The sequence below is a fragment of the Neolamprologus multifasciatus genome, chromosome 12, assembly GCF_963576455.1.
Source record: "Neolamprologus multifasciatus chromosome 12, fNeoMul1.2, whole genome shotgun sequence".
Taxonomy (NCBI): Eukaryota; Metazoa; Chordata; class Actinopteri; order Cichliformes; family Cichlidae; genus Neolamprologus; species Neolamprologus multifasciatus.
The window spans coordinates 5,857,476-5,880,175 of NC_140450.1; the positions used below are offsets into that span (position 1 = coordinate 5,857,476).

At 39.8% G+C, this 22,700-nt stretch overlaps 1 protein-coding gene across 3 annotated transcripts in view; it reads right to left on the bottom strand.

Annotated features, from left to right (window-relative positions):
- prdm6 (PR domain containing 6) overlaps positions 1 to 22,273 on the bottom strand; it is a 123,368-nt gene extending 101,095 nt beyond the window's left edge. For 2 of the 3 annotated variants that reach the window (XM_085179584.1, XM_085179586.1), the window contains exons 1-4: positions 21,626 to 22,272; positions 19,349 to 20,091; positions 5,031 to 5,179; positions 4,138 to 4,296 (exon numbers count right to left, since the gene is read on the bottom strand). In XM_085179584.1, coding sequence (XP_085035710.1) covers positions 4,138 to 4,296; positions 5,031 to 5,179; positions 19,349 to 20,078 — 1,038 coding nt within the window. In that variant the 5' untranslated portion in view covers positions 20,079 to 20,091; positions 21,626 to 22,272. Of the gene's footprint in view, positions 1 to 4,137; positions 4,297 to 5,030; positions 5,180 to 19,348; positions 20,095 to 21,625 lie in introns of all 3 variants that reach the window. The other variant, XM_085179585.1, reaches the window with a different exon arrangement.
- Positions 22,274 to 22,700: the final 427 nt, after the last annotated feature.

Consider the following 22,700-nt stretch of genomic DNA (forward strand, 5'->3'; position numbering starts at 1 on the left):
TATTTATCCTTTCCCCACTTCCTGCCTTCCTTCCTTCTCGCCTTTCTTCATTTCTCTCTGCTTTCCATCAGTTATAGCAGCGGTCCCCTGGAGTCATTTGGTACCGGGCCATGTGAGTTGAGGCTTGGGTGTGAAATTTATGGTTTTCAGGGTTCTTATCGGTTTTTAATCATTATTTTTTATTGTTTTTATCGTTAACTGGGTTTCCCTGGGTCTTTTCCCGTGTGACTTTTTTTGGTACCGGTACTGGTTTTATTTTGTTGTATTTATCTGCGACACCTTAAAGGCCGGTCCGTGAAAACATTGTTGGACATAAACTGATCCGTGGCTCAAAAAAGGTTGGGGACCGCTGACTTAGAGCACTTATTCATTGCTTTTTCTGGCTTTTTCCTTCACCTTCCATCTTACCATCTTTTCACCTCCATCTGACTCTTCCTCCCTTTTCACTTTTTGCATCCAACAAGCAGAAAGGACTTTCTGAAGTTTTAATTAACTCTGTGAATATATTTAAAAATCTATTTATCTATAATAGCATAAATCAGTGAATCAGCATTTTCAGAAAGCTCAAGGTAAGAAATTAGAAAAACTGGACTGTGGGAACTGCTTAACCTACTCAGTATTTATTTTACCTAATTGATTAACTCATCAATGTAGCCCTAAACTAAACTTTATTACAAAAATTACATTTACATCAAGATAAAGTTCGGTTTTAGCGCTCTGCTCCTGACTTCTCTGCCACAGCGCTGGAGTAGGGAGTGATGAAGCTGCCGGTCAGATAGTTCAAGAATTATTCCACCATAAAGTTGGACTCCAGCACTGAGCTCTGCCTCGGAGGGGATCGATTTGTCGAGCAGTAAAATACTGCCGCTCCAGAAAACCCTCCGCTGTTCCACTCAGACGTAACGGTAAGTGTCTTAATTAAAACCGGCTCTTCTAGGATGCCATAGACAACATGACACCAGCTCCCTGATTGGCTATAGGACAAGCATCTCTTCCTGTTTTGGGAGGCGTCAATAAGTGAGTTTAACAACCAGTGAGTTTTAATGGAATCTGTGTGTAAAGCTCCTTCATCAATAGGCCTAATGGCCAGTCGTAGCCTGGCAGCTGGTAATCTGCCGGTTAGAGCTGGGTTATCTGACCAGACCAATTTCTTCAGGGTTAGTGAGTTTAAAAAGCTGGTTTCAGACCCCCTGGAGGGTCACTGAGAGTTTGTGCCAGGTCCAAATAATGAACTGCAGCAGCAAAACAAAAATTACATCCAGGATATTCTTACAGCTTAGCGCCAGAATATTCAGTTTCTACACTTTGTGTTGTAGATTTCATTTTAAATAGGCAAATTGTCTCAGATTGTCAGTTTTAATTAGCCTTAATATGCAACTAGAACAGGACCATTTAAACTAACTATTTAAAATCACCTGTGTTCATTATTCATGCCTATCTTATCGAAACAGCATTTTGAGACAGTAATCCATGCCTTTGTTACTTCTAGGCTGGATTATTGTAACGCACTTTATTTTGGGGTTAGTGATGCGTCCATTAGGCGCCTGCAGGTTGTGCAAAATGCTGCAGCACGTCTTTTAACTGGAACAAAAAAGTCTGAGCACATTACCCCAATTTTAATTTCACTCCACTGGCTACCTGTACATTTTAGGATTGTTTTTAAAATTCTCTTATTTGCTTTTAAATCTCTTAATGGCCTGGCCCCCCCCCCCCACCTCTCGGAGCTACTACAACCATATACACCTGCCCGTTCCCTTAGGTCCGCCAATCAGCAGCTCCTTAAGGTACCGAAAACTAAGTATAAATTTAAAGGTGATCGTGCTTTTGCTGTAGTTGCTCCAAAGTTGTGGAATGATCTGCCCTTGCATGTTAGGCAGGCCTCTTCTCTTTCTGAATTTAAAAGACTTCTTAAAACATATTTATTCGCTGAAACCTTTGGCATTGATTAGAGGGGTTGACTCAATTTGTTTTAACATGTTTCAATTTATTTTAGTTTTTTAGTTATTTATTTTATCTTATCTTATCTCATTTTAATTTTTCTTTACTTATGTTATTAGCATATACAGCACTTTGTGAACTCTGGTTTTATGTTAAAGTGCTTTATAAATAAAGGTGGTATGGTATGGTATTCATGCTGCACATCGGGACAAAAACAAACTCTTGAAGTCTCCACAATCTTTACCTGATCACAGAAGTGTATAACTGTAGACACCAGACCAGCCCAGGCGTCAGGGACAACAGATATAATATTGATATTATGTTCCTGCCTTGGCGTAGATTCACAAAGGCATTCGATGGCGCGCTGAGTACAAAGATACACTTGTTTATAGTTGTCCAAAAAGCCAGTAACTACTCAACAGGAAGCGATGGCATCCAATTGTTGAAATAGAGTAGTTCACATATTTATGAAACTGCCCCCTGGTGACGATAAACAGCTACAACAAGCAGACAAGGCTTGGCAAAGCTCTACCAAAAGCATAGCATGTAAAAGGGGAGGTGTAGTAGATGGGTTAGAAAATGACCTGCAGACATGGTGGTCATAAATAAGTTTGCTGCTGTCTGTCACTTGGCAGATTAGCTCTTGCAGGTCATACTGTTGGAACATAACAGAATTAACTGCAGCTTCACTTTGGGTTCAACAGGAGTTAACATGTGAAAGTAAAATCTGCTCAGTGATTGTCTGCATCAGATAAACTCATAAAAACATGTCGTCAGTTTAATCCTCATCACTTTCATGTTCTTTTTTCCCCCCAAGCAAAGACCTGGTGCTCCTGCCGGACTTGGCTGATCATGTCTTCTGTGCCCCCTAACCTCTGACCTGTGATCCTCTACAGCCTCCTACCACCACGACCAGAAGCCCCTCTCCACCCACGCCCACGTCCTCCTCCTCCACCTCCTGTCCCGCTGCAGTCAACAGCAGAGAGACTGATGTCCGGTCAACCGACGTCTGACTGACCTTTACCAGCTCAGCCACACGGGACTCATCTATCTCTGTGTCTCCCTGCATGCCTCAGTCCACCCTCCCTCGCTCTCGCTAATGCTAATGCAGCTGTTTATAACTGCCACATTGACTTTCTCCTGCCACTGTATGTAAATACAATCTGCTCTGATCAATGGACTGAGAGGTGACATGACGCTGACCACAAGCACACACGCACAGAAAAAGATCCACACAAACAGGCAGACACACAACTAAGTGCAAAACGCGAGAACAGGATGAAATTTAAAAACCTATTATTTGTTGAATTAGTATCAGTTTTCCCCTGCAGAATACAACAGGAAATCCAAATGATGCAAATAATACAATTACTGCCGGGGTCTTGAATAAGAAGCCTAAAATAAATGAATTTGTCTAACAATTCAAGTTAGTTAATTTAACATTTTAACAAAAGGAAGTCTGGTCCTCATGCCCTTATTTCAAACTATGTGACTGATGTGTATTTGACCACACAGAAACTCTCTTTTAAAAACCAGCTGAGTCTTTCCAGGTATAGAAAGACAGAGAGAATTCAATTTGTAGACATCGTAACGTAAAAACGCACATAACATAACCCCCTTCTATATACTTCCATCATGTGATAACATTGATAATGTGATGCTAAAACCAGTGTTATAGTCACAGATAAACATGAGGACATCCCTGTACTCTCCAAATGTCCGCAAGAGACTACGCTTTATTCCACCAATTGCCCATACATCATACAAGCAGACTCCAAGTGCACATGAAGAACGTATAACAGGCGCTTGACTACGGTTTCATGGTTTTTTCACATGTATGTCAGGATACAAGTATAACCTAAGAGTACCTCCAGCATCTAGCTAGCTGTTTGTTGTTTTCCATTTCCTCACTGCACTGCTCAAACTCGATTTAATGAGCTAACCACCTGTAAAAATGCACCATTAATTCCCGGGTAAATAAGCAAAAAGCAACCCCAGTAATGTTATTGATCTCAATTCGAAGATACATTTCAAAATGTGTCTTTACCAGCCAAAAATAATTAATCTTCCTCGTATGGGTTTTGATTCCTGTGCATCGGAGCAGCCATGAATCTTTTTGGAAGGATTTAATGACACTTATTGCACAAATGCACAAAGCCATGAGGCAATCGCATAGATATAAAGCTCTCCCCTCCTTACCTCCCACAGGTGTCGGGTGTTCCTGACCACTCCAGACTGCACTTTTTCCAGCATCAGGGGGACTCCTTGAAACGGGCCAATCCAGGTTCCCTGAGGGATCCTCTGAGCTGCACAGATGCCGTAACCCAGACCAGGAACTGTGCTGGTGCACAGACACACCTGCACACAGAGGTCAAAACAACGTGACACCAGCAGCTGCAGTCAGCTAAAGGTGAGACGTGTGTAGTTTGTTCTGTAGAAGAATTTACTTACAAACTGTAGCTGTGATTTATCATATCATGGTCTTACAGCAGCCTACTTATCAGACATGCATCACCCAGTGGAAGAACTAGTTTCATAGTATTTGTATAGTTTTATTTATTTATCTATCGTGTGTGTTTGTTTTTTTTACTAAGCTATACTGACACCTCAATTCATCAACCAAAATGACCCACACCTGCTTGAGCCCAGTTACTGTGATTGACATTGTGTGTGGCCAATAAAAAATAAGCATCCCTCGGGCTTGGACCAGTTGGATACCTGGAAGTAGAGATGAACGGACTTCACCCAGATACAAAGCAGAGGTAGTCATGATGAAGGTAGAGAGCAATGGAAAGATAACCAATAGGGGAATGATGGGCTTACTATGTAGATGTTATGATTATTAAGCTTTTAAAGCTTTTTGGTGGTGTCAAATTAGTAGATAAAGATATTAAATGTTGCTACCAAGTGGGTGCACAATGAGGTACATTTATATGATTACCATTAAATATAATTTTGCAGGCACTACATTGAATTTAACTATTTTTCAATAGATAATGAACCACTCAAATATCAGAGAAGAAAGGGGGATTTTACTTGCTCTGAACCGAACTGTTTTTAGTTAGAGGCTGTATTTAGGAAGTGGGGGTCACCTCTCTGGGCAGGTCTCTCAGCCAATCAGGGATGTCTGGTAGGGTGACAGGCGCTGCCGTGCTGCTGGTGCCGACGAGCCGGCGCAGAGAGTGAAGAGGGCCGTGCATCGGACACTCACCGTTCCTGTTGTCTGCACACATGTCACAACCTGGCGAGGAAAGAGAGACTTTTTAACGTCAGCAGATGGAAAACTGAAAACAAAACAACATAACATAACATAACTGAAGACATTTGTTTTAAGCATGATGAAACTCATTTTTAAAAGGGCAAAAAGTGTTGTTTGGGTCCTGGCTGCGGGCTTTCAAGTGTTTACACATGTGTACTCTGTCTTCATTTGGAGATCAACGCACTTATGAACTGTTGTAACCTTATGACAACTTGTGTTCCCAGACTTTTAATTAATACAAGAGCATGAAAAATGTGTTGCTTTTGGCACAAAATGTCAAAATCATTTCTCACTGAAGTTAAACTCACTTGTGCTCGCTCACTCCTTTAAATGAATATTTTTAATGTTTTGCAGTTTTCTAGTGTTTATTATTTATTGTTGAAAAGAGATGATTTATTTTGAAAATCTAGGAAGTTCCCTGGAATTTCCTTTCAAAATGTATTGGAGTTTTTGTTTTGATAGCATAACAAAATTTCAAAACTCCGATTTCTATGTGAACCTTCTGCTTTAATAACTGTATGAATGCATTTTATCCATTTGGATTGTTTATGCAGAATTCCATTAAAAACCTGCAAATTCCATTTTGAAAACACCAATTAAAACGTTTTAACTGGAAATGTGACTGAATGCTGGCACAGTTATACAGATTTTGTACTGATATATGCTTTTTATTAATTACCAGCTATTTAAAAAAGTCCCAAATCTCCAAATTGCAGTTCATTATGATGTAAGTGGATGAAAAACTGACATATCTTTTTGTATTTTTACTTGTAACTACACGACTGGAAGAAAATCCACAAAGCAGTCATTGCAAATCTAATCTGGAATCTTTATGTAACAGTAAATAAACAGTTTTAGAGTCAAAATTGAGGCACGAATGATTAAATCTTTCTAAGAAGTGGTTAATCCTTCAGACTGAATGAAAAACTGAAACTGAAGAAAAAGCAAAAGAGGAATAAAAAGCAGGAGCCCTGATGAAGCCCAAATGAGGGAAAAAAGTCTTCTCCTCTGTGTTTTTCCAGGTTAAATGTGGCAAAGAGCGTATAGCTGGGAGTTAGCGAGTGTCAACATTTACTCAGAGATGCAGTCTGACAGTAATGGATGTTAATTGACTGTAGCAACATAATGAGAGATTATTATCTGCGCAGAAAACTCCCACAGAACAGAGCGGCTGAGAGGAACAGGATGTTAATGTTGTTTTTCTTCTGTCTTTCCCAAAATTAAATATCCGTCATTTGATCGACTGACGGCTGCTTTTACACCATGATGGATTGAAGTTAATTAAACCATATTATGGTCATTTATAAAGCAAAAAATGTAACTCTGGGTCACGGTCCAGTAAATGGGAAAAATTCTCCAGGATCCTTGATTATTAAAACGAGATAAAATAAAAACGTCACTTTTATTTCAGCTCAGGGGTAAAAGTAAAGTCTGCGACAACGAGAAACACCACAGAGCAGCCACTTAAGATATTTCCTCTCATGACTGCTTCATTCATGTGGGTAAACAAACAAACCAAAGAAAACAAAAGAAATAACTAAGTAAATACATGTGTGTGTGTAGGAGTCCCGACGCATGAGCCAACAAAAGCTCAAAGCGGAGCTTTGACAAACAGAATAACTGAAGCAGGGAGAAGAAAGATTAAATCTAGATCGCATGGAAAAATGAGAGGATTTTAATAAGGTGCAGCAGCTAATGTTTGGACATAGAGTATGTCTTCATCAGCATGTGAGGAGGCAGGGGGCATGTGGATGTTTAAACTTTTACCCAAAGAAATACTGAACGCTAAGAAGACATGTGGAATAAAAGAAGAAAAGAAAAGCATCTTGATTTTTTTAGGGTACAAAGAGATCCCAGAGGCCCAGGATTGGAGCTCTGGTCTTCACCTGGAACAAAAAGAAGAAAAACACAAACACAAACATGAACTTGAAGACCCAAAGACAAAAAAGTACCGAAAGGAAACACAAATGTGAGCACTCTCTGGTTTAATTTATTTTAAATTTCAGCTCCCCTCATAGTGTTAGTAGAAGAGAGGATGGAGAGTTGAGTTAACAGTTGTGCAAGCTGTTGCCTGAGAGTGCATGGGAGACACACAAACCCATCCATCCCTTTCATCTTCTACTACTTATCAAGCCACAGGGCAACAGTCTAAGCAGAGACGCCTAGTTCCCCACTAACCTCCTTCAGCTCTTCCATGGGGATACAGAAGTGTGTTACCCTTACACGCAATAGATATAAGGGTCTGCTCCAAAGGTCCTGCTAGGAGATGTCCAGAGGGTAAACTATCTAAACAATAGGCTAATAAAATACTATAAATTTTCTCGCTGTACATCAACTATATTATTTTTCGGTCCAAGTGACCAAAATATTTTTGCACCCAGATGTAAATATGTTGATTTCTGCTGTAAAACGTAAAAGATTTATTATGTGAGTCTGTGGAGATCAACTTGCTTCTAGAGCGAGCCTCCAGTGGCCAATCTAGGAACTTCAGCTTCTGCCACTTCCTCACTGGCTTCATTTTTCAGACCCAGAGTTTGTTCCTTGCTTTAAACATGCAAAAGGTCCCAGAGACAGAAGCAGACGTAAATCTACTGGGGTGCACTGGCCCAAACCTGGGTGCTGAAACTGAACCAGGCCTGTAAGTTGCACATCTGGCCACCATTGTAAGTGCTACATCCATCTGACTGTTAGAAACACAAAGAGTTTGAGGCAACCTCCAGATTCAAGCTTGTGATCATATAAATCTGATGATAAATATCACTGGTTCTCAAGTTTGTGGTGTTCCAGTTTAAGCACGTGAGAGGATCCTTCAGAGGTTTGTTGTATTTAAGTTGAAGTTACCCAGGTTTATATTTCATATGTGTGTGTGTGTGTGTGTGCGTGCGTGCGTGTGTGGTTTCTGGAATAAAAACATCATAAGAGAAACCACAACAATAAACAACAATGCTTTGGCTGAATAGGCCTTTATGTCATCTTTGCAAGCTGTCAGTCCTGCACGGCTGTCGATATCTTTAAGAATTAAAAAAAAAAACAAAACTAATACATATAATAAAACAAATTTATATGCTCACGCTACATTGGATGTTTCTATCTGAAGCACACAAATGAGCCACATTTTACCAACGAGTCTATCAAAACACATCAAATCCCTGGACTTTCTGCTTCGACACTGAAATAACAAATGTAAAGCATATTTACACGTTAACTGAAACATACAATCCCAAACATCTCCATCAAACAGAGATCAAACAAACTATGAGCCAGGTCATCAGTTAACCCCTCAGGGGAGCCGATGGACTCCTGACATGTGTGCACACGCTGAAAGAGAAGAGACTGTGGTTTATGAATCTATGAACTGCAAACCTTCTTTACAGAAACAATTCAGCTTTATATCGAGATAGCAGGGAAACTAATAACTAGGGATGGGTATCGTTTAGGTTTTATCCGATACCGGTGCCAAACCGGTACTTTTGAAACGGTGCCGGTGCTTAAACGGTGCCCAAACCGGTGCTTAAAGAATGGAAAACACAAAATTGGTCCAAAAACCTCTCATGTTCAGCTGTTTTTTTGTAAAAAGATAACAATGTTAGTCTTTTCTGCAGGTATAGGGCATATATGGTATCACTCTGGGCTGGAAGCAGTGCTTAAACAATGGAAAAAACACAAACTTTGTCCAAAAACCTCTCATGTTTAGCTGTTTTCCACTTTTTCTTCGGTCATTTTAGCCTTTTTGGCCAGGGTGAAGGAAGTATCTACCATCAAACAAGAAGACAGCCGCATGTAGCTATGATGGTGTTTGCTAGTTCACGTTACATGCATTAATTTAATAACGCGGTTAGCTTACTCAACGTAAATTACACACGAACAACATTAAGCTACTCACGCAGAGAAGAACGGCTGCTGCTGCCATCATCATTTCTGCTACACTGGCAGGGCTAGGTTCATCGGATTTAAAGTGTGACCTCCTTTGACAGTATCAGCTTAAAGCACTTGTTGCAGCTGCTGAGTTTGCATCTTTTGCTGTGAAGTACAGCCAGACTTTTGACCGCTTCGCCTTGGGCATTTTTAATCTGTAGCTCTGCTCTAAAAGAACGTATGTACCTGGACCCGCCTACTATCCTCGAAACGTAAAATGATTGGCTAGAATCTAAAGTGTATCATTCCATACCAGTTGGTGGCGGTAATGCACCTTTCAGTTGTTTGCCAACCGCCAATAGAAATGTAAGGAAGAAGAAAGTGTACCACAGCTGAGGAAAAAAAAGCACCGAAATAAAGCACCGAAATAAAGCACCGAAATGCGCGCTGCTTTTCGGTCTGGTTACTACCGTTTATGTCAGAACCGGTGCCATGATGGCACCGGATACCGGTACCCATCCCTACTAATAACACTACTGGAACTACTTTAATGGGCTATAATTGTGTCTTATCTATACTTTTTTCCTATTACTTATCATTAACACATACTTTTACATGTAAGTAACTTTATAATTGATTCATAAACACATAAAAAAATCCCAATCCTGTTGTAATGTATACTAGTCAAATCTAATTATACATAAAAAGTAATAAAACTAAGATTTTAATTTTTTCATGTTAAATATTACAGGATATGCTGTGCGTTAATACACTAGAACCAATCCTTTTTGGACAGCGAAGACCATTGTGGAGATGCACAGTTCCACACTTAAAGAAAATTAAAGAAAGCATAACAGCGCTAACACTGAATACAGACTGTCAAGCAAGATGGTGGAGGGGTGAGGATTTTGGGTCGTTTGACGCTGCAGTCATTGAGTAATAAAATACTCAAGTCAAATAAGAGGCCATCTGTCTGAAAGCTAATGAAAGTAGGAAATTAGGATTGATGTGCTTCATCCTAAGCACAGCAGCAAGTCTACAGCAGACTGGCTGAATGAAAGGATGTGAAGGGACTGTCATAAACAAACAGTGTTGGGAAGGTTACTTTTAAAATGTATTCCATTACAGAATACAGAATACATGCCCCAAAATGTATTCTGTAACGTTACGTTACTCAATGAGAGTAACGTATTCTGAATACTTTGGATTACTTAATATATTATCATGCTGTTTACAACTACGTGAATGTACTATTGCTGTGATTTATTACTGTTACTGAAGGTCCGCGGCTCCGAACCGTAGTAAAGGGACCTCTGGCTAATACGGTGGGTTCGGTGTTGGGCTCGTAGCCGAAAAATAGCTTTAAGTTGTTGTCTGGGTCAAGTTTGCTTGCGAGAAACAGAGAGAGGCGTTGAAAGGCTGCTGCAACGGAGCTTATTGTTTTTGGAGGAAAACACGAACACGGTGTACAGTCGAGTCTTAATAGCTTACTTACAACTGGGCTCGTCAGGCACTCTTCTTGGCTGCAGTGGTTATTATTATATTTACATGCTTCCAGCTCCCGTTTTTGCTCGATGACAGCTCGTACTTTTCCTTTTTCTCCCTCCCTCGCTCACAGATACATAACGTGTATGGCAGTCCATTCTCCCTGCAGCACGGACTACACTGCCTATGATGCTACATTCTTTAGAGCTATACCTGTAGCATTCTGCCTATTAGCTTAGCACAACAACAAAAAAGGCCTCTCTCACCCAGGAAACACGCAGAGAGAGAGCGTCACCCTGTAACCATGGCAACCGTAACGCTGTCGCCTGGAACAACAGAACGTAGCTGTCAAACAAAACCCAAACAGTCCTGACCTGCGACAATATGAAACAGGGAAGTACCGCCGTGTAATCCATTTATTTCAACAAAGTAACTGTATTCTAAATACCACCTTTTTAAACGGTAACTGTAACGGAATACAGTTACTCATAATTTGTATTTTAAATACGTAAAGGCGGTACATGTATTCCGTTACTCCCCAACACTGTAAACAAATGCCCACAATGAATGAAAGCAACACCGTAAAAAGTTGGACCATTGCTCCACAATGATGTGAATACTGATAAAGTCACATGGGAAAATAGTACTACAAGTTATTGCCAGTAAATGTGGTTCTACAAGCTATGTATGTTTGTTTTCACGACTGCATGTCTTTTTCACATGACTGTATGCAACACACACAAAGACGCATGCTCATATTAAATGTGACAAAGATGTAATGCGGTCAGAATATGTGTGAATATCCTTGTAAGCCAAAAGCTCAGACTTCAGACTGCTCTAAAGGCTCAATTCTGTATGATGACATGAAGATATCCCCAATATGTCATCTGAGACACTAAAGCTCCTTGACCGTAAGACCTTGTTTTTATGAACGTGACCCAATCAAAAGAAAGTTAGCTGAAAGGGGGAGGAGCTAACATTGTTTGTCTTGACAGATGATTGGTGATAATATCACCAGATGCACCAAGGTCCAGAATGAGATAAAGATTGTTTATTTTAAATAGAGTCCAAGAACACAGATCCCCCTTTAATTTGACTCTGTTGTTATCACTACTGAGACTACGTCTGATACTGCTGCTAATTCACTGCACACAGGAGCAGACTTAAATCTGTAAAAGTGTCATTGGTGAACATATCTTCTGTTTCTTCTCTATCCTTCACTCCTCTCTTCCTCTCTTCCAGACTGATGAACTGGCTGTGAACTTGTTATGGCATGCTCTCCTTGCTACCCATCATTCAACCTCAGTATTCTGTTGCATCCATCGCCAGTGTTTAGACAGCTCCGCTCTGCCTCTGAGCCCCGAGCTCCTTCCAGTGAAAATGGCTACAGGCACTTCTTATTCTGCTGCTTTATGAAGTGTTTTATTCTCATAAAACAGATATTTTAAATAAGTGTGTTTGACTTTGATATCTCTTATCTCTTTATTATCTCTTTAAACTCCACGCCGAGTTATTAATCTGCTCCATTTACCATTTACGTCTTAGTAACAAGCATTTTCGTGTTTTGAAACTTTAAGGTGCCTCTTTCAGTCTCCACAGTTTTTCTTATGTCACTCTGATCTTCAGCAATAACTGTAAGAGTAATATACACTTTGTGTTATTTCCTGACTTTCTGCCATTACAAGCATCAAAGAGCATGAAATCTGAGTTTTGATGACTTCTCTTTGGCAAAATCATCACATTTGATAACAGCTGTGGACGTTAATAGCACAGCTGTGAGTCCAGAGGAGATGGGACCACACAGTGAGGCTTCTACTTACTTCTTCTACGACCAGAACTATACTGCTACACTTTTTAGCTCTCAGTTATCCTCTTTAGGTTAGAAGGAAGTGGTTATAGAAGCAGATATTTCTCTCAGGATTTTGCTTTGAGACTATAGATATTAAGTGGACACAAAAATACATTCTGTAGTTTACTCATGTCTGCTGTTACATGTGTAAAACACTTTTTTGTTAGCTATATCAACTGTCATGTGGAGTTTGTGGTGAGTCTTCTGCCTCCTAGTGGTCATAAATTAGATGGTGTAGCTTTAATCTATTACATCAAAGTGAACTGCACACATATATCCTGCAGCATCTTTAATATCAAGCCAGAAATACCTTCTTAAAGCAAAGGCATGCATTGAGTGTCTAATAGTTTGTCTTAATTGTCTAGATCAGGGGTCGGCAACCTGTGGCTCTTTAGTCCTTATACTGCGGCTCCGTGTGGTTTGGGAAAATAAATTAGAAGTATTTAGCTGAAGTGTATTTTATTTATGTTCGTTCTTTTTTAACTTGTAGTTCTAAATTGGAAGATTATTGTGATATTGAAATATAAAAATACAATTCTATTCTTTTATTTTTTCATCGCTCAAAATAAGCGTCACACTCATGGAAGCCGGTGTACCCGCCGAAACGCCGTGCATTTATCGAGACTTTCGACCCCAGGTAGGCCAATTATGGATCTTCGGATCCACATTATGTCAGCAGCTCCACCATGAACTATGTTAAAGACAAACACGCTCACGCCTCACAGATGACAGCTTACAGTCCTGCGTAAAGATGAGCCCCGATTTGCAGACGCTGTGCGCAGAGGTGCCATTGTAAACATATCACAGCTGACCCGACGATGTTTGCATGAACATGCTTTTCAGCATCTCTTTATTGACCACTTTTCACACACGGTTGCTGTACGCATACAGCCGGCTGTAGCTTTGAAGCTCACAGCCCGACACACACCAACACAACAGCATAGATCGCACAGACGTTAAGGCGGCGAGGCGCAATTGCGGGTGATGCTCAGGTGCGTCCACCTCCCCTGCAGTGGCGCTGCAGACCACGCCCCGCCACACACATTAACCAGGTAAAATACATATTTAGGCAGAATTTTGCAAATATCTATTTTTCATCTTTTAGCAGCATAGTGCTTTTTTCCAATTATTTTTTAAAAGTCAGGTCAAGGCTCCAAAAGCCCAAAGACGATATAACAGTTTTTGTTTGCTACATGGATCATTTTAGTTCAGCTTTCCTTTTGTTCTATTTCTTTAAGAGTTCAAAATGTGTTAATTACATAAATAAAATGTAATTTTCTCTGTAGCACTTCATGGATTTCATAAGCAACACACTTTAGTTGTTCACACAAAGCATAAAGATAAAAAACAATATATACAGTGTTATCTTCATTTTAGATGTCAAAATGTATTTGCGGCTCCCAGTGTTTTTGTTTGCGTGGAAACCGGGTCCAAATGGCTCTTTGAATGTGAAAGGTTGCTGACCCCCGGTCTAGATGGTATATAAGAGGTCAATGCATTCACTGTGACATCACCTATTACTTTCCAAACTCTATATATGAAACCTCTACACTAACGTTGTCTCCACCACCATCTTGTTTTTAAGCCGGAAGTGATATTTTGGGTAAACAGGTGTGCTAATTTACGAGCTAATGCTATTTCACTCACCGACCTGTATTGACTGTACAGCCATCTGTCTTATCAGATTAAGAAAACAGAGAGTGAGTCAACAGTTCATTTTGTTTTTAATGTGTATTATAACTTTATTAAAGTAAAAGACGTCCTTTGGTAGAGGCAGAGTCCACTTAAAAACTAATAGTTGCTGTGTTAGGGACAAATTCAGACTCCACAGTCAGCATTTGCTCAAAGAGTGAGGTTTATAAGTGAATAAATATATATTTCTGTAACATATTCAGTATTCTTGAGCTTGTTCTTCCACCTCGTAGTGGTCAGAAATCATTGTGGACATCTTAAAAACACAATTAGGTAGAAAAACCTTTTCCTGTTTTTGGTTCTCCTTTTAAAATAAAAATAAAAATGCTTGTACAATCATAAAATATATACATAAAAACTATTCACATTCTGTGATTCTTTTATTTTTCTTTTCTCAGAACCATTTAAAAGACAGAGGTGTCGTCCTGTGTCCAGTCTGGGAGGTCTACACTTTATGTGTATACATGTTAAACATAACAGGCTTGACTGCCGTACTGTAACTATGAATTTCATAAATGCAATTATTTATTTTTCTCAACTTGAATTACATCGATAGCAGAATATCAAGGTCTTTAAATGATTTTCTAAGACAGGTCTGGTTTAAATCTTTCAACCCTCTTTATTTCCACGATTGATCATAATCAGGAAAATCAGCTCTGTGAGGTCTTTCTGAGCAACATCAGCTCTTACGCAGAGAATAATTGTATCTGGAGCTCTGTAATATGATGGCTTTTTGTTTTTTGTAGGAGGAACACATATCAAACACAGGAAATACTGTCATGGTTTAATATTAAACATGTCAACAAACCATGACATGTTTAGATTTTAAATATTTAATGAAAACCACAATCTTTTACTAACATGCATGATTCTGAATCCTTCTCCCTGCATCGATGTAACCAGATGAGACATAATCCAGGCAGCAGACACAGCATGCTGCCTTTAAAATGCGATCGCAGCATCAGTCAGAACTCTATGCATGTGATTTTTCAAGAATTGGATTTGCACCGAGCATACGTGACAGAGCGTACGCACCTCGTCTTTACAGAAGGTTTGGATTTCATTTCAAGCCTCTCATTAGCACTTAAAGACAGTAAACAACAACTTGACCTGCAAGCTTGTCGGTATAGTTTGTGTGCTAAAGTTGTTTTGAGTGACTCCACACAAACTGAACGAGGCTGAAAACCAACATACAAGCAGTCAGAGGTCTGTGTGTGTGTTCAGCCGTTATTAAATTACTGTAAAACTGTCAGCTGGTATTAACTCCAGATGTAACTCGGAAGAACTGATCTGTGTTTCCTATCAAAGCAGAATGCATCCCAGCTGGCTGATAACTTCCAGCCATACGTTTTGCTGTTGGGAAATCGACATAAAGCTTGAAAATTTATGTATGTATTTATTGAACATCAAATTCCAGCCTCTTTATGTTTTCTTTCGGTTTGTTTTTCCACTTCTGCTCAGTCACATAAAACTGATGCGAACATAGATGACTTAAACATCTAAAGGACTGGGGAAATATGGCTGCAATTTAATTTGATTTTCAAATTATTAAATTAATAACTAAAAATGTATATATTTAGGCAATAAACCAAAGGAACTAATTGTGTGCTAATCCGCCAGCATAGGTAAGTCTGCTTGATTTATCTGTATTTTTAGCTTGTAATAGCAGCAACAGATGGAAGAATTTGTCATTTATTGATCATTTTTTAATCTAGAAGTAGCCACGAATCTGTGAATACTAACATTGTGATTTTTAAATACAAATGAGTCACAATCATTTGTCATCTAACAAACTCACAGATTTTGGAGCATTTAAAGAACTCGGTTTTCTCACCACGAGTAGTTTTACTCAGTCTGTTGAAAAAAACAAAAAAAAATCTCTTTGGAAAATATTTTTATAAAGTCTTAAAAACTACCTCGAATGATGTCACAAAGGCATCCTCATGTTTATCCTGGGTTAGAAGCTTCTAACAGAAAGCTCATGTAACAAAAGCGGACTGTGATGGGCTAATGAGAGGTTGTTCCATGGCATAATGGCAAATGTGGGATCCAGTGATGCTGGACTTTGAGTTACACCAAAGATTGATCTGTGAAAGCTTTAAACTGTTTTAATAATTATTTAATTTAATAATCATTCAGTGTTTGGAGAAAAAAAAACATATTTTGACTAATCAATCAATTAGAAAATAGTGAAAAAAAACCCAACAAAAAACAAGTGACCCTCTCTTCTTACATGTAAGAGGTAAACATTTGCAGTTTTCCTCTCTCAAAAAACAAAATAGTGACATAATAATTTATGTCACTCAACTAATCATTGCAGTCAATCATTTTAATAAAAACTTCATTTATTTTAAACTGTATCAACATATCAGCTAGACCTTCAGTCAGTCCCGTATTCTGTTGGTGGATGCTTTTTACATTTACTCTTCTATTAGTGCGAGAGAGAAACAAACATTCTACATTTTTGAAAATATTTATCTAAAGACGTGAGAGCCCTAAAAAAACCAAGTGTGAAAATCAGTGCCATAAATATTCAGACAGAACCTGTTAGCATAGCAAAGAAGGAAAAATGACTTGCAGTTATTGAACTTAAATAAAAATAAAAATAATAAAAAATACCCCCCCCCCCACACACACCCACATTAAATAAGTAAAAACGTAAATGGATAATAATTAACTATCATCATCATCATCATCATTATTATTATTATTATTATTATTATTATTATTATTATTATTATTATTATTATTATTATTATTATTATTACTGTAATTAATAATCGAGCTGTGACAGTGACACATGAAGGAGTGCGTATGTGACTGCTTTATCTACACCCCCACTCCACCCACTCAAGCACACACACACACCCAGGAGACCTCAATACGACCGTGTTGGGATGATAAATAGCGGGCCGGTAGGTCGGTGGATCGATCCCCCCTCCTCCTCTCTCACTCTCTCCCTCTCTCTCCCCTCCACAAACACAAAACTATATACGGCAATTAATTCCTGCTTGTCCCTCCATCCCTCATCGGCCCTGCCGGCGCGTATCGACTCAGATTACTGCTGATGGTCCGTTTTATCACCGCGGAATATACGCGCTCACACACACACACACACAATCTGCGTGCTGTTTAGGATCGCTGCCATAACGCCTGAAAGCAGAAGCGGCGGAGATGAATCCCGAGGTTACGGCACAGACGCCAAAGCGCCAGATTACAGGATTATTACAGCAGAACGAGACAGCGCGGTGACGCTGCAGCAGCAGAGAGCACGAAGTTTAACGTTTAAAGCAAAACAGAAATAAAATGAAGTCCTCGTTATTCTCCTGCAAATTCTGAACACTTTAAAAAACCCAATGAGATCCGACTGAAATTATGATGGATCACGGTGCAGCCACTTTAAAATCACCTTTTTTCTGTGGGAATGTTCAGGAAGTCGGAGATTAAAGTAATCAAAAACGGACCTTTTTTAAAGCAGTGAGCGACAAATTCCTCCATAATGTTATAAATGTTGTGAGGACATTAAAATAAAACTGCGCGATAGCAAAATAATAAGAATCGGGCAAATAAATTATTAAATTACAATAATAAATAAATTCTGACTGTAATGTTAAACTAATGGCAAACAATGCGATTTCAAAAACTTAAATTACGCTTGAACATCTGTTCAGTTCAGGATTTAACTCACTCGGTCAAAGTTAGATTATATTCAGAGGGTAACGTCACAACAGAAAACTGAATCACTGATATATATGAAATTAGAAGCATTTTTCTGGGTATTTAAGTGATTTCCTGGGGTAGATGTCAAACTTTCCGAAACTTTAAATCAATCTCCACGTGCACAGCGGCTGTTTACAGCGCTGAGCCTCCACCTGGAAGTATGCGTGTGTGTTTCTTTTAACGGGACGTCCCGACAAACTGAAGAAACGCACCTCTAGGCCAGACTGGCGAGATTTACACCGGCGTGTTCGTGCGTCTTTTACGCATGACAGCGCCTCGTCGATATCTGTGTAAACGTGTGCGAGGATTCACAGCCGATATCGAAGCTGGAGTTTAGTCGGCTTTAGAGTGAAAAATATCCGTTTTTAAGGCGGATGAAGGTTGTCTTTTTTCGAAGAACAGAAAAAAGTAAAAGTGAAACACAATTAAAACTAAATAAAACTAAGAAAAAAAATCTCTAAATGTTTCTATTTTTTAATATAAAATTTTATTACTTTTCGGGAAACAATCCGCAGCTTTGACCGGATTGAAATGACAGCGCACTCTAATAAACACCCTTAAATGGTGCGTGAAGGCCGACAGGTGCAGAGAAAAGAGGCGTTTGTATTTTAACACAAGATCTAAATGGACTCTGGTTAATATTAACTGTGAGCTGCAGGACTGCTGCTGTCTGAGAGCGTGATCCCGGGCCAGGCTGCTGACCTTTGACCTTTGACCCTCCAAGCCAACCACTATCCTCTTCTTCCAGCTCCTACTGTCCAGCACAGCAGCTGTCAAACCAACTGTAACCTCTCACACAAGTGCTGCACGACACGCTTTAAAACTGCAGTGAATGCAATTAAATCTTACATTAGTTAAATCATGTTAGATTTGCTCGTAAACTTAAGTTACAAGTTTAGTGCACTTTAATGACCAAATAAATCTGAAATTATGTGCAGTTTAAGGAGTGAATCACATGTCGAGTGATGGAGGAGATTTAAATCATTTTGTTGTGTATAAATTATTGTAATTTTAAGAGGTTGTTTAGGTGGAAACCGATGCTGGCAGCATGCCACATATGTGTGTATTTTGAAAGAAACGCAGCAAAACAAAAGAGAAAATTATTGTGGTCAAAAAGAGCAGACGTTATGTGTTAATTTATCTTTAAGATTAAAAAAATATATATTTTAAAAGATTAGTTATAACTTTTCAAAAACTAATAAAGAAATTTTTTGCAGTAATAATACATAAATATTCATGGGAAATTAGAGAAATAAGCAATTTTTTAAAATAAAAAATTATAATTAGCAACACTCAGTGGTTAAACATTTTATTAAAAATATGTTATTTTAGTTGTAATAATAGGATTTAAAAAACACCTGAAACGCTGAGCAGACGATTTTAAGCCCGACAGAAACACTGCAGTGTGATTATAAGTACTTGACAGTTAAACACTGAGTACACCACAAGGTCAAAGGTCATGGTCGAGCGCCACAGAAGGATTGTTAGAAGTGAAGATTACAGGATTGCTTCTCTAAATAAAGCGTGTGTGTCAGTGTGTGTGTACATACGGTTGTTGAGCTCTCCCGTGTGGTTGCTCAGCGGGATGATCTCCATCCTCTGCTGTCCGTACAGATAGTAGTCCAGCTCCTCTGCCGTCAGCTTGAACCTCGTCACGGTCCCTTTGCCGCCCTCCTCGCTGCCTCCTCCGCTGCTGCTGCTCTTCACGCTGGACGACACCACTCCAACCCCCACCCCTCCGCAGCTCTGCTCTTTGGCCTGATGGAGGAGCCCAGCTGCTGGGTTGAGCCCCTGCGGGTTCTCTGGAGGGACCACCACCACTAGGTCTCCTCCTCCGCCTCCTCCTGGTCCTCCTCCTCCTCCTCCAGGACCTCCAGGTCCAGCGCACACTGGGGCCAATGCCTGCCCAAAAAGTGCGATCTGCTGGGGCACAGGCAGCTGGGAGAGCCCTGCGTTGGTGGAAATGGAGATGGAGGTGGACGGAGTGAGGGCTGCGGCTGCTGCTGCTGCTGCTGCGGCTGCTGCTGCTGCTGCTGAAGAAGAAGCTGCTGAAGAGGAGGACGTGGAAGAAGAAGTGCAGTGCGTGGAAGCCAGGAGGTGGCTATGCAGGCGGGACGGGCGCACGGTGTCAATAGGGATGGAGAGACGGTCAGGTGGGGGCGGCGGAGGAGCCAGAGGAGCTTTTAGCTGAGCCTGAGGGAACAGCTGCTGCCAGTGCTGCAGGTAGGACGGGTCCACCTTAAGGAAGGCCGAACCGCTCGGGTCGCCCGGCTTCAGCATGGCTGTCCACTGACTGCTGGGAGGAAACATCAGAGAGAGAGCGGCATCGATCATCAGGATCAAAAAACATATAGAAACATTCAAGAGGTCAAAACATGAAGCGCTGAACATGCAGGGGCTCCAGTTTGTTCACTTCAAACACGAGAAATACAACAAGTGTCAGATTCACTACAGACAATTTTTTTTAATTGTGTGTTTAATAAATTTTAAAACATATTTAACAACTTTGGTGAGACATTTATGACTTTTTAAAAGATAAAATCGGTGCCTTAAGTTACTGCATTTTTACATAAATCAGTTTTCAGGGACTTAAGAGAGAGCTCGACTCCAGAACTCAACTGATGACCGATGTGTTTGCTGGATTTTTTTTTCTGCAGAATTCAGTCTCATTGCTCATTTCAAAATCTACAACAGATCACACCTGATTCACACTTTTTTTTTTCTTTTTGCCAGAAAGCGTTTTGTTTCAAACAATTTCTTTTGTGAGGATTCATCCAAAATTACATTTGTGTTAAATTTGTGAGCACATTAAACATCAGCTTGCTGATCGATAATGTTTTTTTTTTCTTTACTTTTTTTTCCTTTTTCTTGCGTTTTGTAAAAATTGTAAATGTAAAATGGTGCAAATTGCATTGAAATGTTTTAGGTATTAAGTCTAAAATGACAATCATCATTACATGTAGTCTGAGATTTTTTAATCTATAAATTTACAAAACAGGTGTTTCACTTTTCTACAACTTTGATTGCAAACCAAATCTCAAATAAATATGTTTCACAGTCTGGCTCCTGCTCTCCTTTCAGTCACCTTAATGTGTTTTTAGGCTTCAAACAAGCTATAAAAGGATAAAATCCGATACAAAATTCCAAATTTAAATTTACATCCGTGTTTATAATTAAAAAAGAGTGAGAGGGTCATGCTTCAGATGTTTTAGGTGATCTTGCTGAGTTTGTTCAGTCTTAAATACTCCACTGGTTCAACCTGAAGCCTTTCGCAGAGGAATTTCAAAGGTGGATGTCGACTCTGGTGTGTTTTTTGTTTTAAAAAAAGAAAGAAAAGAAAATCTGCAGATCTAAATTCCAGAGGTAAGAATGAGGTACGATTCTACACATCTTAAGAAGACATTATTAGAAAGTAGAAAGAGTTTTTATAGTGCTGAATATTGGCGAATATTAAAAATAGGAAACAATTACGTCCACTGAAATGAGGAGACGTAAACGATGTACAAATAAAATAATCTTCTGTATGACTTGAAATAAAATGATCTTATAACTGAATTGTTTGCCTCTATTTGCAGTTTTTATTTTTCTTCTACCTTCTTTTTAAAACTCGTGACGGATTAAGTCTCACCAACCAAATAAAAGCACTCAGATTGGAACGTAAACTTCGAACACCAATAAAACATCAAATATAAACTGACTTCTGCCTCCTTCCTCTGCTCCGCTGTCTCTGTCTCGGATGGTTTGTTTTAGCGCGGATTTTACGCACACCGAGCGCAAAAAAAAAAAAACGCGTTAGAAAAGCCAACAAAAGCCGTTAACGCACTCACGTTCACACTTCCGAGTAGTTTACAGTGTAAACCAGTTCGTGATGAATAGTTTCATCTGAGTAAGTGAGCAGATGATCCGGATAAGTCCCTGGAAGCTCGGCGATCTCGCGTGCTGATCGAGTCCAAGCAGAGGCAGCGCTCGGCGGGCAGAGACGCGGAGAGGCTCCGATAGGTTTTGCTTGGAGTTCCCTTTGATGTTTTCCCTTTCTTTTTATAACGTGAAAGTTGGCAAAGCAGCAAAGCCTTACAGTTATCAGAGTGTGTGCGGCTCCTGGGCGCCGATTTCCGGGCAGCGGTGGAAGGTTTGTCCCTCCTCCGGGCTGCGGTGAACCATCGAGAGGAGCGACAGTCCGCTGCGTCCAGCGCGTCTCCGGAGCCAGAACTACCGGAGAGTGTTCTACACGAGTCTCTCTCTCCCACCCCCTCTCTCTCCACTTCCATTCACTTATCCTCTCTCCTCCTCTCTCTCCGCTTTTCTCCATAGTCTCTCTCTCTCTCTTTCTCCCTCAAATTCACACGTATCCTTTCTCTCTCACTTCTCTTTTCTCCATCCTCCTTTTTCTCCAAACACTCAGTTTTTACTATCTCCCTCCTTTCCCCCCTTTTATTTCTTTCATGTCTTCTTTACAGCGCTTTGCTTCAGACTGGACTCTTTTTACTTCATTCAAATGATCTTTATTGACACTATGAACAAATGCCAATATGGTGAAAGCAGCACTGGCTACACGCAAACCTCTCTCATGTGTCTATCAAAGGTTGCTGGTGATTTGTAGTAAATCAGTTTAGCACACCTTTCTGTGCTAAAGATTTGTGTTTGTACAACTAAGCAATTTTTCTTTAAATCAGTTCAGTTTGGTTCATCAAACCAGAGGTAACTGAAAGTTTTTCAAATATCAGTTCGGTACATATACTTTGTTACCCCTAGAGGTCATAACACCCAGTAACCCTAATAAAGAAATGCTGTTGGTTCACTAATGTCACTCAAAGCTGACAGAGCAGAATCATTCCACTTCAGTGCCCAGCAGATTGTTCTTGATGTACAGAATCACAAAAGATTTATAGTTTTTCCAAAAAC